This window comes from Buteo buteo, chromosome 26 (assembly GCF_964188355.1).
Source record: "Buteo buteo chromosome 26, bButBut1.hap1.1, whole genome shotgun sequence".
NCBI lineage: Eukaryota > Metazoa > Chordata > Aves > Accipitriformes > Accipitridae > Buteo > Buteo buteo.
Window position 1 is genome coordinate 2,358,192 of NC_134196.1, and position 15,235 is coordinate 2,373,426.

Here is a 15,235-nt window from a genome sequence, read left to right on the forward strand (position 1 = left end):
TATCAGAGAAATAATTCTGTATGCATGCAGTATTACTTATGGGAAAACTACTGCTTAAATTTATGAGCTAATTAATCATTCAAACACACACAATGAAAAAGACACCAGTCTACAATGTCAGTATTCCATAGGTAATAAAATACAGATTCAGTAGTAAAGAATTCTTAAAAAGCGTATGTTAAGCATGACATGTCATTTTATTGATGTAGATCATGAAAAATGTGAGTATGAAAAATTCTTTTTACCTATTAGCTTCAGATTATTTTCTTTAAACTGCAGCACTTGATTCCAAGGTATGAAGTGAAAGGAAAATATGGCTTGCCAATGACTGTTTAACACTGTATTAGAAGCCAAAGAAAACAAACTGTAATTCAGGACTCATAATCTTGTTGTAATACTAATGGTTGAAAACTGTGTTACGGAATAAAAAAAATTGTTTCCACAAATGATACAGTCAGCTTCAAATGTAGTCAGTTAGAAGAAAAACCTGCTGGTACTCAATGTGCCTCTGGTATCCCATTTCCAGGGTTTGAGTTTGTTGTTGTTTTGGGTTTTTTTTGCGGGGGGCAGGGGGGGCAGTGAGAAGTGGTAGATTAGCAGTCTCATTTTTCTACTTTGAAACAAAAAATCTACTTTACTGTTTTGTGAAGAGTCCATAATAGATTGTGAAACTGGTTACACAGGATGTATAATGAAGCTAACTGTAAAATAAGGGCTGTAAAACACAGAAAGATAACAAAAAAGAAACACTGTTTATTAAACTTTTGTTTTATATATAAGTAATTTATTTTAAAATATAGTTGGTTAAAATGGGAGCTAAAATATCAGGCCAAGTAAAAAGAATAAATTTTCTGTCCCTTTAAAGGATATGATTGGTTCTTACTAATCTTATGTTTGTATGAATCTAGACTAACTGACCTAAACTCCATGAATATATACCTGTGAAAAAAGTAGTGCAAAATCAGATTATATCCTCAGTGTAATTACCAGAGTAATACTGGGAGAACAGATCTAATTGAAATGACAGAATAGTTATTAGTCTTTGAGACTACCCTACGTAAAGTTCATGACTGCCATAAAGATGAATGTGTAAAATTATTTTTATAAATAAATTATATTGATATCAACATGACATTTGCTATTTTAAGTTCTTTTCAGGATAAATTGTCTCTTAAGGTTTAATCATATGTGTTGCAGAGATCTTCAGATTATTTATACATCAGATTTCTGACATTGCTGTACTTGCCAAGCCAAAAAATTAACTTTACAATTGTGCTTTATTTGCAGCATCTGGCGAGGACCAAATATAAACTGCACAGACAGTTCAGGTTATACTGCTTTACATCATGCAGCTTTAAATGGACACAAGTAAGTGCCTCACATTTAGTTTTTATGTAGAATGGTATTTAACTGCATAACTTAAAAATATGTAGCATAGCACTGAGATTTTCACAGAAAATTGACAAACCCTGACTTACTAAAATAATCTTATTTCCCATGGGATATATTAATATAAGAATTTTCTATACTGTCATTGATATCAGCATGTAGTAAAGACAAATGGGAAATGCAGTTTAGAAGCTATTGATTCTGTACTGGTTCTTCTAAATTCTTCCTCAATTTTGAGTAAATTTATGGTTGTTACTGCTAATGGTGTCTCTAGTGCTTTTTAGCTGGTGGGAAATTGCAACAGAAAATTTTGTAGTATACTTGTGTGTGTACGTACACACGTATAGTGCGTTGAATGTTTAAGGAAGCAATACTGTGAAACAAAAGAACAGTATAGATTAATCATTATCAAAGTAAAAGTAGCACAATAAGAATATTTAGTAATTATGCACTTGAAGGCGGAAAAAAATGGCTATTACCTTGTATGGGACCTTGTAGCTTTTCCCTCCCTGCCATCCATCCAAGTTACCACATGCATGTCTCACCAAGCTTGGGGAAAGCCTGCAAAATCCCCACGGAGGGGTACTGACTGCCCAGGCATACCAGTGCGGGCGAGCGCTTTAAGGCATTGACCTGTCAGTGAAAAAATGTGGAAACTTGCTACATATTTTGTTATTACACCTGGTAATTTGTTCTGTGTTACCTCTGTTATTACATGTTGTCCCTTGCTACATGTTACCTCCATTGTATTATGCTGCCAACTGCATGGTGTTATTAAGGCAGAACAAGAAAGAAAGATTTTAATGAGGTCTCTAAAGTTCTAGTGGGATGGACCCCACTGTAACCGAGGTAAGAGCTGCCCCACTTCATGCAGTCCAGCTATCCTGTTCATAAACTGACCATGTTAACACTGACTGGATTTTCACTAAAGAAAACATTGACGTAAGGCTTTGGGTTATTCTGCTGTGGGAGATAAGAAACTGATCAAAACCCAACTGAATTTAAGAGTGATTTGCACTGGCTTTAATGTGATTTTGGACTGTCCATAAGATAACATATGAATCCATAATAATTATATGTTTTGTTTACTCATTTCACAATTTTTGTATTCGTTCTTGGAAAAATTAAAACTTTAGGATGTATCTTTGATTGTATTCTAGAAACCTGCATATTTTCTTTAGACAAGATTAATCCCTTGGTGAATATAGGATATTCAATTTCTGAATAAATAAATGAAGTTAAAATACTGTTAAACTAGATATTGTGCATTTTCCAAAATTTCAGTTCTGTAGCAGGATTCAGAATCATCCATTAATATATTTTACCTCCATGGAATTAGGTCTAAGCACTTAATATGGTCTATTAAACTCAGCCTTTTTTAAAAAGGGAGAAAATCACATTTCTCTTGTTTATAGTTTATGGATTGTTTCCTTTGCCATTGCATATTTTTGATTGACAAAAGCCTAAGCCTTAGCTTGCAAAGATTGCTGGTTTTAAATAGACGAAAACTGGTTTTAGTATGTTTAATACTGACTATAAACCAATAGTTACCCAGCAAAGTAAAAATGTTGCTGTATCAACCCTGAATCTATCAATCAGAGATGTCAAGTGAATCCTAGCAATATAAACTAAAAAATCCCAAAACATACAAAAGCCAGAGAGTGTTTTCAGACACAGTGTTGGCCAAACTTCTGCTGAAGCCAGAGAGAACTTCAAGATGTGAACTTATGTACAGAAGCCATATAACTGCAGCTTTTGAAAAGGTCGTAGTGGCCACTGGCTGCTCTGACACCTTACCCTCACACAGCAGGGTAAGTAGCAGTTACTGACATCACATTTATAGCTTGTTATATTAAAGTAATGAAATACATCATGAGGTATTTCATGATAAATCATGATGGTTCAGGACCTGCTATCCAAGCCCCCATACTGATCCTGCTGCAACAGTAGCACTGTCAGCAAAGGAATTGGACAGACACCTGGTGTTTGTAACTTCATTAGTCACCACAAATAACAAATAAATACCTTTACACTCTGTTTCAGATTTAAAACTTGATATTCAAAATCAATATTGGGTACAGTCTTTTGATGCAGGAGCCTTCCCACTGAGGAGAAGTTCTTGTCCTTTGAAAACTTTTGGGGGTTTAATTTTTCACACTTTACATTAGGATGAACTTGAGAGATTTCAAAGGTTTTCAGGAAAAGTGAGAACATAAGACTTAATGACCCAACCAATAATTTGTGGCTGGGATACTTGTTGGACACCAGTGTTCAAGTCTCTGCTTGATCATTGTATGTACGTGATGAATTCCCTTCTCCTTGGTTATTTTGGGATAGTTCTCTTTACTTTTGAAACTATTCTGCTTTATATAAGTAATTAAATTATATCTGGGGCAGGCACTTGAATCTCACTCTCCCTAAGTAATTTTACTTAGCCCGGTAATGTTACTGGGCTAAGGACTCAGTCTTCTCCTCTCTGAAATTTATTTCTACAAAATGAAACAGTTCTGACAGCACGCTAAAAAAGACTCACCCTAGAGAAGTGAGATGGGTCAGGGCATTCTTGAAGGATGAAGGAGACCTAGGTTCTATTTTGTAGCTTGGATCTTGCAACAGATTCTTCCCAATAGTTGCTGTATATCATTATCTATAGATTTTAGTTGTGGAGGGGTTTTTGCTGGTTTTCTCCCACTTAGTTCTATTTCTGTTTCCTTTGATTTGTGTTCCTTTCAAACTACTCCGTATCTCTAGCCTTCATTAGACCATCTACTGCAAGACCAACTATTAATTACATGAGAAGTCTCTCAAACCTTATCTGTACTAAAAAGTTTCTCTTGGATGTCACTTTTCTGGAACTTTCTGTGTAGCAAAAGTCTTCCTGTAGTGGAGCTGCTCTTTCTTGGTTGTTTTCATGTTATTTGACCTTGGCAGGAGTAAGCAAAGCCCAGCTTAAAGTCTCCCTCAAAGCTTAGATGTGGTATCTCTATGATTTCTTTTGAAGACAACTTGGAGTTTCTTTTGACCTGGATATATTCACTCTTACTTGCCACGTTTTTCTCTCAATAGGCAATTAAATAAGGTTCCATCAAGGTTGGGAGAAGAATTGCCTCGGGATTTACCTTCTGTCTTAATTTGTAGTCAAGGGCTTCATTTTTAGTCATAATGTAAGCTGCATTGAGCTCCCTCTCCCCACCTCCCCCACCCAAGTTTTTGAGCCAAATCAGTAAGAGCCAGTGTTTCCATATTCAGCAAAAATATGTGTAGAACTGCCCACACTGGATCATAGATACTATTAACTTAATAACTAATGAGGCCTGACTGTGTCAAACTATGAGATTACAAATGGAGAGATAAGGCAGAATTTATTTACTTTCTGACATACTTGATAACATGATCATACCACACAGCTGATTTTTGCATTTAACTTTTGAAGTTAAGTACAGGAGACTGCTTAAAAATCAGGGATGCAATATACCAGCTTATACTAATCTTTCATTTAATGTATGATAAGCCACACTGAAAATACTGAAAGGAATATAATAAGAATTAAAATAATAAAAGTCACTTTTTTTCTCACTGCTTTCAGGCAGCTGGATGTGGGAAATGAAAAGAGAAGCAGTTATTCCATAGAAGATAGTATATATCTAACTAGATCATGATTAAATTGGTTCCTCCATCTTTGAGATAATGCCTTAAACAAGAAGAAAAACTGTGACTTAAGCCTTACTGCAGGAACCGTGTCCATAAAGCTACCCTCTTGTTTTCCTGCCTCCAGAACCCAGCAATGATGGGGACAGGAGTACTTCTCTGCCTTTAGTGCCTGGAAGGTTTGTCTTGAGGGACATGCACATGGCCTGGACTGGCAAATTCTAAAAATGATTCCGTGGCCAGGTGATGCTGTTGCAAGAAACAGACTCAGAGAACTGATGATAATATTGTTGATGGGTATTCATAAGAAGTAAGAACCATTAAAATTAATAACATTTTGGCTATGTTTTACTATCTGTTTCATTCTTAGAAATGATTGGTCTTCATTTTTGTAGCTGTTTCACTTGAAATACAGGGGTTTTTTTCTGTTATTCAGGGTAAAAAATTTGGTAATATGTATGTTCATGAAAAACTTAATAAAATAAGCTTCCTGTCAATTTTTAGATCTACTTCCTGTTTTCCAGGGATATAGTTCTCAAATTACTTCAGTATGAAGCATCAACTAATGTGGCAGATAATAAAGGTTATTTTCCTATTCACTTGGCTGCTTGGAGAGGAGATGTAGACATTGTGAAGATTCTCATCCATCATGGGCCATCACACTCCAGAGTGAATGAACAGGTGAAGTGATAAAAAATATTTGTATACATCATCAGAAAAGAGCAGCACATATTCTTTAGGTCTGGCAAATTTATAGCCAAGTTAAAAAAAAAAATCTATTTTCCATTGTTTCAGTAATTTCTTCTCCAAGACTGATAAAATCTTCCAATATAAGCATACCAGATATCTTTCTTCTGGATGGGCACTGACCTAAAGGATATTAGATTTAAAAAGTATGAAAAAAACCTTCTGCTTATTTCTGGAAAATCATATGAAGACATACTCTAACTATGCATCTTATATATATTGATGTAAATTTGCATAAACTGTGTCTTTTTTACTTTATTAGATATTAAATTCCTGAAAAACTTTGAGATAAAATTAATATTCTTGGTATATTTTGAGTGTATTGTAAATGAACTGATATGCAGAGATAAATGACAAACCAGATGGACTGCATGTATGCGTGTGCAGCAGAAAGGACATGTAAATACTAGGGAAAAATTATGAGAGTAAGGGCAGGATAAGTATGTTGCATTCTGTTTTCAAACATATGGCACACCTTCTGTTTTCATTCTGTATATTCTTATATGGCCGATTCGTAGGGTTAGTATTTAGAAATAGAAGTTGATTAAAATCTGACACCATCTATAGTGAGCTGAACTGCTTGAGGACTGGAAGTAGGCTGTGAAATATGAGTAGTAACCATAAGCTGTTGAATTTGCCAGGGTAATCAGGAAATTATTGGAATGTAAAGGTGGGACTCAGCTCCAGATTCAGACCTAAATTTTAGTATATGCACCGTTTTATTCCACAGAGGTCTAGTCAGTGTAATCGCAGGAGCCAACAGGGTTATTCAGGATTCATTTGCCCAAAACCAGAAATCCAGTATGTTCTAAGGCCCCGCAGTAAGTGAGACATCTGCACGGCCCTGAAGGTTTGACAGAGGATGCTTAGAATTTCCGTGTCCTTGTGGAGTGGGTGAGGGACTCCAGGTAGGGTACCCTACAGCATCGCAATGGCAAAGCACGGTCTAACAAATGAACTGCACTCTCAGTGTCTACATTAGTGTGGCCAGAAGGCAAACTGTGAGAAAATAAGAAATGTTAGACCTAAATTGCAAACACTTAATCAGTGTGAGATGCCATTGCTTGAGTAATCTATTTGATATTTAAGGTTATACACTTAGCCATTGGAATCCATACAATAACTATGATATGAATATCAAATATTAGTGCATGGAATATAGGAAAATAAAGTAATAAAATACTCCCATGTGACAGTCTTCTGGGAAATCCTATAATACTCTTGACTAATCCAAGAAAAAAACCACAAAACCCAAAATTAGTCATTCTGTGGTTTGAGTTGCAGATTAGGAGTTTCTCCGCGTTTCTCATTGTCATCAGCTGTTGCATATGGGAAGAAACCAGTTGAACTGTGGGATAAACTTTTGTCAAGGGGAAGGGGTTTTTTTCAGTTTTATTTCTGCTACAAAATAAAAAAATCAACTTTCTGATTGCATGTTATCCATTTGCTTGAAGAGATTCCTTATACTTACTGACAGAAAACTGGAAGCTATGCAGGAACTTCAGAGAGAGAGGGATAGTGAAAGATGTATTTCAGTAAGATCAGAAAGAGAAATGTAAATTCGAACCTACTTCTCCCCAATCCCACATATACATCCAAACTTCTAGAATATTCTGGAGCTTGATTAGGTGTGCTGTCCAGTCTCTCTGGTTTGATCACTGGAGCAAGTGAGCAGGGATACATCTGATTCTATACCCCACTGACTCAAAAAAGGTCTTGTCATCAGATCTCCTGCTGTTTATGGATTTTGCCCCAAAACTTTATAATGGAAAATGTGTGAGCAGTCCTCACAAGAAATGTTGGACCTTAAGTCTCTTAAAGGAATCTTGATCATATTAAACTTCGAAATTAAGCGTACACAGTCCTTCTGACCTTGTAAATGCCCTGGTGTTCCACTCTAGACAACGGCCACCTTTAGTATGTGGACCGCTTTCCTGGCACCGACTTTCCCCCTGCTACTTAGCACTCTACTCAGGAGAATATTATTCATGTCATGCAATGAGGGAAATGCCATGTTGATATAAAGCCATCTCCACCCACATATCCTCAAATAACTCCAGAGTGGCATCCTCACCCTAATACCTGTTGTACATTCTTATGAGTCTGTAGGCTTCTGAGGCTTTTGCTTATTTGCTGAAAGGCTCTGTAGGGCAGGTGGCTCCTCAGAGCTCTCAGTTTCTCTCAGATCTGTGGAGCTGAAGCTACAGCTTATAAGAAATCCTGGGCTATTTTTCTTCCTTGTTTTTTCTTCTGGGAGTTGGGGAGAAGGATAGCCATTTTTCACTTTTTCACCACTGCAAGTAATATACTCAAGTAAGACTTTTTTTCCTGTTTTTTTTTGGTAAGGATCACATTAAGAATGTATGTGCTTTCAGTTTAAGAAAATAATTTTGCTCATTATTTAAAAGTTGTTGCAACTAATTTTTCATATATCTTTGCTTTTCATCTATTTTATTAAAATTCTATGTAAAAGAAATGATTCTGAAAACTTAAGTGAAAATAATGAACACCACAACAAAGAAGTAAATGAGAAGCTCACAGTGCATAAATGTATATTACATGAATTAATGGATTTAATATGGTATACTGTAAATTAATTGAACTGCATTCTACACATTTAAAATGCAGTTAACTAACATCATAAGATCATATCCAGCCATATCCAGCATCTAAAGCTCTGAATGCCCCCTACTGTTCCTATTACATAAAATTGAAAAAAACAGTGAAGAGGCAAACAGTTAAATGACAATTATTTTATGGGGGTGGTGGAATGTAGACTGGCAACTCTACACACAGAACATGGTTACAGCATAATAATTATGTTAATACAGGAGTCTTAGTTGACATGCATGATGTATGTTTTAAATAACAAAATATGGTGAAATTACAAAATGTGTTTAAAATTCATTGATGAAGACTTGAAAATATGTAAATTATGAACTGAATGAAGATCAAGTCGGTAGTATGAAATCAAGATTTGTTAGTAATACCAAATATAATATAAAGCTGTGCTGTTAACAGTCAAACTACTTACACGTTTGTTTATGTAAAGGCATCTGGGTGGCGCAAACATTTATTATGGCAACTCTCATCATAAAATTACATAATTGATAAGAAATCCTAATCTATGAAAAAATAAATAATAACTAACAGCCACATATAGGTCAATATGTAGTGTTTCGTATTAATGCAGGAAATCACATGCAAGAAAGGTGAATGGCATGAGGAATACCAGTTCAAAATACATTTTTTATATATATATACAGAATATGTGTAGTGAAAAATTTAGAGGAAAAAATGTGAACACTTCTGAAATTTCTCAGTGATGTTCTCTGTTTTGTGATTCTGCCTGCTTTTCTTTATGCATATAGCACATCTTTTTCCTTACATTTATGTATTTAATATACTGTAGAATTTGCCTGTGCATCAAATTCTAATTGTCATGAAAACCACTCACATTTCCTTAATGCTGTTTGACACTTCTTCTGAAATGTGAAGGAAAAGAGTTCAGCATGCATTCATAATATGTAAATACATATTGTAAAAACATCTAACATTTACTGACTTCCCCAAATCGTCAAAATGAAGCACAGACTTTATATGCTTCTCTCAGTGACATCTCAGGGAGTTCCAGAAGTTCAACTGAGTTCCAAAGTAGCCTGCAAAACCAATAATTTTCAAGTTCTGCATTTAATGTTCACCCCATCCCCTTAAATTAGAGACTATGTGGATGAATTTCAGAATTTCCCTTGCAACTCTTATTATAGTCTTTTTAGAAGAAAAAAATATGCAGAAGAAATCTTTTTTATTTGAGCTGATTGCAGCAATAAATTTGAAGAAAACATTTATTCAAAGTAGTTAAACAAATTACAGAATTACTTTTTAATTTTGTTTCCATATAAGTAAAGGTGAATTTCAATGGGAAGTCAGTAGATTTGATTTTGATTCACACTAGGTAATTTGCAGCAGAATTTTTCCCAATACCTTTTACAAAAAATGTCTTTTTTGAAAAAATATCACTATCTAAATCCAAGTATTCTCTAAATTATGGGACAATGACATCTTTATTTGTCATCATATTGTTCTTGTATGGTAAAGATATTCATTAGAACATGTTCATGGAATCATAAAATCATAGAATCATAAAATGGTGGGTCAGAAGGGGCCTCCAGGCTGAACAACCCCAACTTTCTCAGCCTGTCCTCGTAGCAGAAGTGTTCCAGTCCTCTGACCATTTTCATGGCCCTCCTCTGGAATCGCTCCAACAGGTCCATGACTGTCTTGTGCTGGTGACCCCAGAGCTGGATGCATTACTGCAGGTGGGGTCTCACCAGAGTGGAGTAGAGCGGCAGAATCACCTCCCTCGACCTGCTGGTCACGATTCTTGTGATGCAGCACAGAATACAATTGGCTTTCTGCGCTGCAAGCGTGCATTGCTGGGTCATACTTGGTTTTTCATCCACTAATACCCCCAAGTCCTTCTCCTCAGGGCTGCTCTCAACCAACTCATCGCCCAGCCTGTATTTGTGCTTGGGATTGCCCCAAGCCATGTGCAGGACCTTGCACTTGGCCTTGTTGAACTTCAGGAGGTTCTCACAGGCCCACCTCTCAAGCCTGGACTCTCAAGTCCAGGTCCCTCTGGATGGCATCCCTTCCCTCCAGCGTGTCGACCGCACCACACAGCTTGGTGTTGTCGGCAAACTTGCTGAGGGTGCGCTCAGTCCCTCTGTCCGTGTCATTGATGATCATATTAAATAGTATTGGTCCCAGTACAGACCCTAGGGGGACACCACTCATTACTGGAATGTTCATTAGGCAGTAGAATACAGAGGCTTAAACTGCACTGAGAAGATAAAAATAGAAATGGAGCAGGGTAGCATGAATAGATGAAGTAAGACCATCCTGAGATCATTCCTTTCTCTGTCTTGGATATATTGTTTATTTTTTTGTCTATTTAATTCTTTAATTATTAAAGCCTTATTTTTGTATCTTTTTTTCCTCTCTAGTTAACTATTCTTGAGTATATTGAGTATATAGATAGACTTTTTCAAACTCTCCCATTGCTCCATCCTTCTTTAACGTAAATTATTCTTTCATAAGTGAGGCAATAGCACAAAGCTTTTCATAAAAAAAGTCTTGTTCAGTAACTTGACATTGGGATTACATGACAAAGAAATGGCTCAGTGATTTAGCAAGTCTCCCTTTTCACGTTTATCATCAAAATGCTTAGATAATAAAGGAGTTGAGCATTCTTTGGAAAGGTCTGTAAAATCACTACTTGAGAGTTGTTATTGCTTATACAGCATTTGCATGGACTTTAGGAGCTTTAAAATTTCCTTGGCAAAAATAAAGAAGTACACAACTATGCAGTAAAAGTCCTAAATATACCCACTGTTTAACAGTGGCTTCACAAGGACCTATATAATATTCATGAGAGCCATTCATTCCCTTGGTATCTCCTGTACCTCTATCAGACTGCCAAGCTACAATAATTGTTTCTATAACGTATTTGGTAATCTGTCCTCTAATGAATAGACCTTAAGATACGTTCTACATTTTGCAGTGGCACGCATTCTTAGTAGCTAAATGATGTCGTACAGCCTGCAATACTGAGCAGATGCAATGCTGTGCAGGCAGAATTCAGTTCGCAGCAACAGAAGTCTGAGTTCTGGCTGTGTGTGGAAGAGAACAGATTCAGGGAAAGGCTAGGAAATGTCAGGACCATGCCCATGAAGAGATCCATGTAACAAAGAAGAAGAAAACTACAAAAAGTTTAAAGCTGAATCATAAGATGCCTTCCTTATTTCTGAAAGAGGTCCACTGGGCCATATGAACAACTACTTGGTTAAAATATTATTAATTATGAATACTGGGGACTTCTGTTTTATACTAATTTTTGCATAATATTGGTCTTACATTTTTTGTCTTACTTGGTTCTGATTTCTAGATCTTTCTTTTTCTTGACTCATTCAGTCTTGGGGTCTATTTTGTAGTTACTAACATGTAATGAAGTATCTGAAATTTTTAAAAGCATTCTAGTCTTTTTCTTCAGCACTAGATGCATTATTTAGCCCTTGGATATCAGATTTGGAGATCTAGTTACATAATGGTAACTTGCACGCAGACATTTGTATTTTCATAGCAGGTTCACTGCTCACTGCAATGAATGTTAGCACATAAACTTTCTGTACTCCAGAAACAACTGTTTACATTTGGGACTGAAAACGTAGGCAATAGTACTAAATCATTACTCATTTATTCAAGAATATTTTTTCATGTCTTTCAAATATTTCTTCAAAATAATAGGCTATTTTAGAGATATGAGGACAAACAGTACCTTAAAATCAACAGAGTTACACCCGGGTCAGCTTTGTCCACACAAAAGACAAGTCAGAAGTAACAGCATTTTGGGGAGCTAGGAAATCACATAACTTCAACTCTTAAAATATCATCATATGTTGGGGGGGCGGTGGTTATTCTTACTGTATGTTTTCTATAAATAAATGCCTTAAGGAGGAAGTTCACAACACTGAGCTATCCATGTCCATCTTGCCGTGAGGGGTAAGAGGAAGATAATTTTCTTCCAGTCCAGAAAATACACTATCATAGCCTCCTCCATCTTAGGGGTCTCCCTGGGAATGCTGAACCAACTGTGTCTATCTGGTAGGCATTCCCTCCTTTCCTAAATTTGAAGATGGCAGACTCTGTCAAAACCTACTTAAAAACTATCCTCTCTCCTCAGTAAAACCTCTTGCTTCCAAGGTGATTTAATTTATGTAAGTAGTACTAAATTGTCAAGGCAGATAAATTTAGAGGGCAGTTAAACAAGTTTTAATTCTGTCTCTGAAAGTGAAAAATCATTCTGTCTTTTATACCCGAATTGAGTTGATTAATTTACATTTTAAAGAGGGAAGGATGTTGTATTATTAAGTTTTAATTAGGCAATACCTCTCAGCTCTAATAACACAATATATACAATGCCTGTTATGACTGCATATGTGTAGGTAATTTAATTATCATGTTTGTCCAGGTTGTATTCTTCTATTTTATTTCAGTGATACCTAGTTCTTTTAAATTTTGAATCAGTTTAATTTGTCATTAACCAAAATGTAGCTTTAATTTGGCAAATGGAAACAAACAAACCATACAAAAATGTTCAACAATGTTCATTTGAAAATAATAACATTTTTTTCAGATTTACAGATGCTTTTATGCACCATGCTGTTTTAAAATATACTTTTCTGTAAATATGCCCTTGCATGAAAATTCAGCTGGGTATTCTTTATTTAGACGGAGCAAATTTCGGTTTGCTGTGCAGCAGCAGCAGTGATTTGGACTGGTTGGTCTTTGTGTGTCTACATGTGGCTGAAATTTTGGCTAGTCACTACATTTTGAGAAAAAGGCCATAGCCAATTTAATTTTTATGTCTGAAAATTTAATCAGAATACTTTTAAACTCCAATATTAGAATGTTGTCACAAGATTACAGATACTTTATATAATATCCAGAAATGCTTGAAAAAATTCAAACATAAGCAGTTACTGGATAGATAGATATATCTGTTTGACAATTGTATAGTAAATGTGTATTTTGCTATTTACCTCACAGAATGTTGATATAGTTATACATCTAATTTCTTTGTGTAACTATTTCCCATGGATATGTAAATACAGCAACTGTAGGCACAAATTACCATAATTGGCCATTTTATGTGCAATTATCTGATTTTCATACTTAATTGTGGTAATTGTACACAAAATTAGACTGCAGTTGCCTGTTCATCTATGCAGTTCTGTCCACAAAATATTGAAAATCTAAAAATAAATTCTAATAAACTATGCTTGTGATTTGTGGGTATACCACTGTACATAAAAAAATTGCTTTGCCCAGTCCTGTATGAAGGATACATAAGAAGTCACGAGAGCACAAAAAGCATATCACAGGTAGTTGATAGATCATTGTAGCCATGTAGTATTGTGATAGTACATATTTTAACCTGAACTTACTGTCTGTGTAATAGAGAAAGACCATGTGGTGGTCTGAATAATGCACAATTATTCAAATACTTATTAGTCGTCAAGCCATGTCTGCCAATGGAAACTTCTCACTTTCTACCTGGCTCTTCTCCAGCTTCGGTCTTGCAGTTTAGCAGGAAACACATTCCAGTCTCTGGAATCTTGTGTGGTGTTGCAGACACCTGAAGAGTTTATCTGCAGCATTAATTCATCTGAATGTATTGATCTGTTTCTTCTGTCACCCAGGTCCATCTGAGTTGTTTTAAATTACCACATAAGATGAACATGACAGCAATGTTGTTAAAACCACAAACCCAAGAATTAAGTTCTTGATTATAGAATTAGAAACACTGTTACCAAAAAGAACAAAAAGGTTTCCTCCCTTTCCACCTTTCTAGACAGTACTGTGCAACATGGATTTTCTTATCTTGGCTAGCTTTTGACTAAGAGGCCAAAGCCTCATTTCTCTGAATCTCTCACCCTTTCTGTCCTTCAAAAGACAAATCTTTTTTTCTATTTTCAGTTCTCTGTCCCCAGAACTTTCTTCACTTGTTTCCTTGAGAAATACAACCTATGGATTCAGATTTATCTCTTCTCCTTTCTTTAGAATTATGTTTCTATCCTTCTCTAGTATCTTTTCTGAATTTACATTAATTTTTTAGTTCTTTATATGACATATTAGCTTATTGGCTTTCTACTTTTACAACATTTTCAAAACTGGCACAACATTTTATAAATCATATATCAGAAGAGGCATTCAATGTACATACTTCTGAAATTTATAGTGTCTAGCCTATTTTAAGGCTTCATAGAGACTAGATAAGGTATATTAATAATATAGATGGCATATAGAATTCAGAGAGCTCTATAAATTATTTCCTTCCTCTCTGCCTGAAGTTGTTTGTTTGGGTTTGCAAGTATACAGGCAGAACTGGAAGAAAACAATTAAAGAAGGTACTGCTTATTCTCAATATTTATTTATTATTAAGATTATTAAATAGTGTTTGGGGAAAGACTTGGGGGGCATTGCTTTATAAAGCAAAAACTTATTCAATCACAGCATAAAAATACTCATATGCCTTAAAATGCACACATACATCTCCCTGGAGCCCTGAGAAGACTAGCTGCTTACGTGATATGCTAAGTCTTTTTAATATCTACAGTTGCTATTTTACCTTCTTGCAAGGTTGGATTGTTGTTTTGAAAGTAACTTTTACAGTGTTATATGAAACTAGCCTCGTGTCTGATATATTTTCATTACAGTTTTTCTCTGTAAGTTCACCACCCTAATAACAGACTGCTATGATTTAATGCCAGTTCAACTGAGAAGAGAGACTTATGATAAGTGTCAGTGTATTTCTGAGAGAAGGACTCATGATTTCAGGAAGAGTTGAATCAAGGATGGTTACAGATTTTGGCATATCATGAGCAACAAG

General features: G+C 35.5%; 1 protein-coding gene across 2 annotated transcripts in view; it reads left to right on the plus strand.

Annotated features, from left to right (window-relative positions):
* Positions 1-15,235, plus strand: part of ANKS1B (ankyrin repeat and sterile alpha motif domain containing 1B) — a 422,725-nt gene that overhangs the window by 44,490 nt on the left and 363,000 nt on the right. For both annotated transcript variants that reach the window (XM_075058028.1, XM_075058030.1), the window contains exons 2-3: positions 1,288-1,368; positions 5,562-5,718. In XM_075058028.1, the coding sequence (XP_074914129.1) occupies positions 1,288-1,368; positions 5,562-5,718 (238 nt within the window). The remainder of the gene's footprint in view (positions 1-1,287; positions 1,369-5,561; positions 5,719-15,235) is intronic.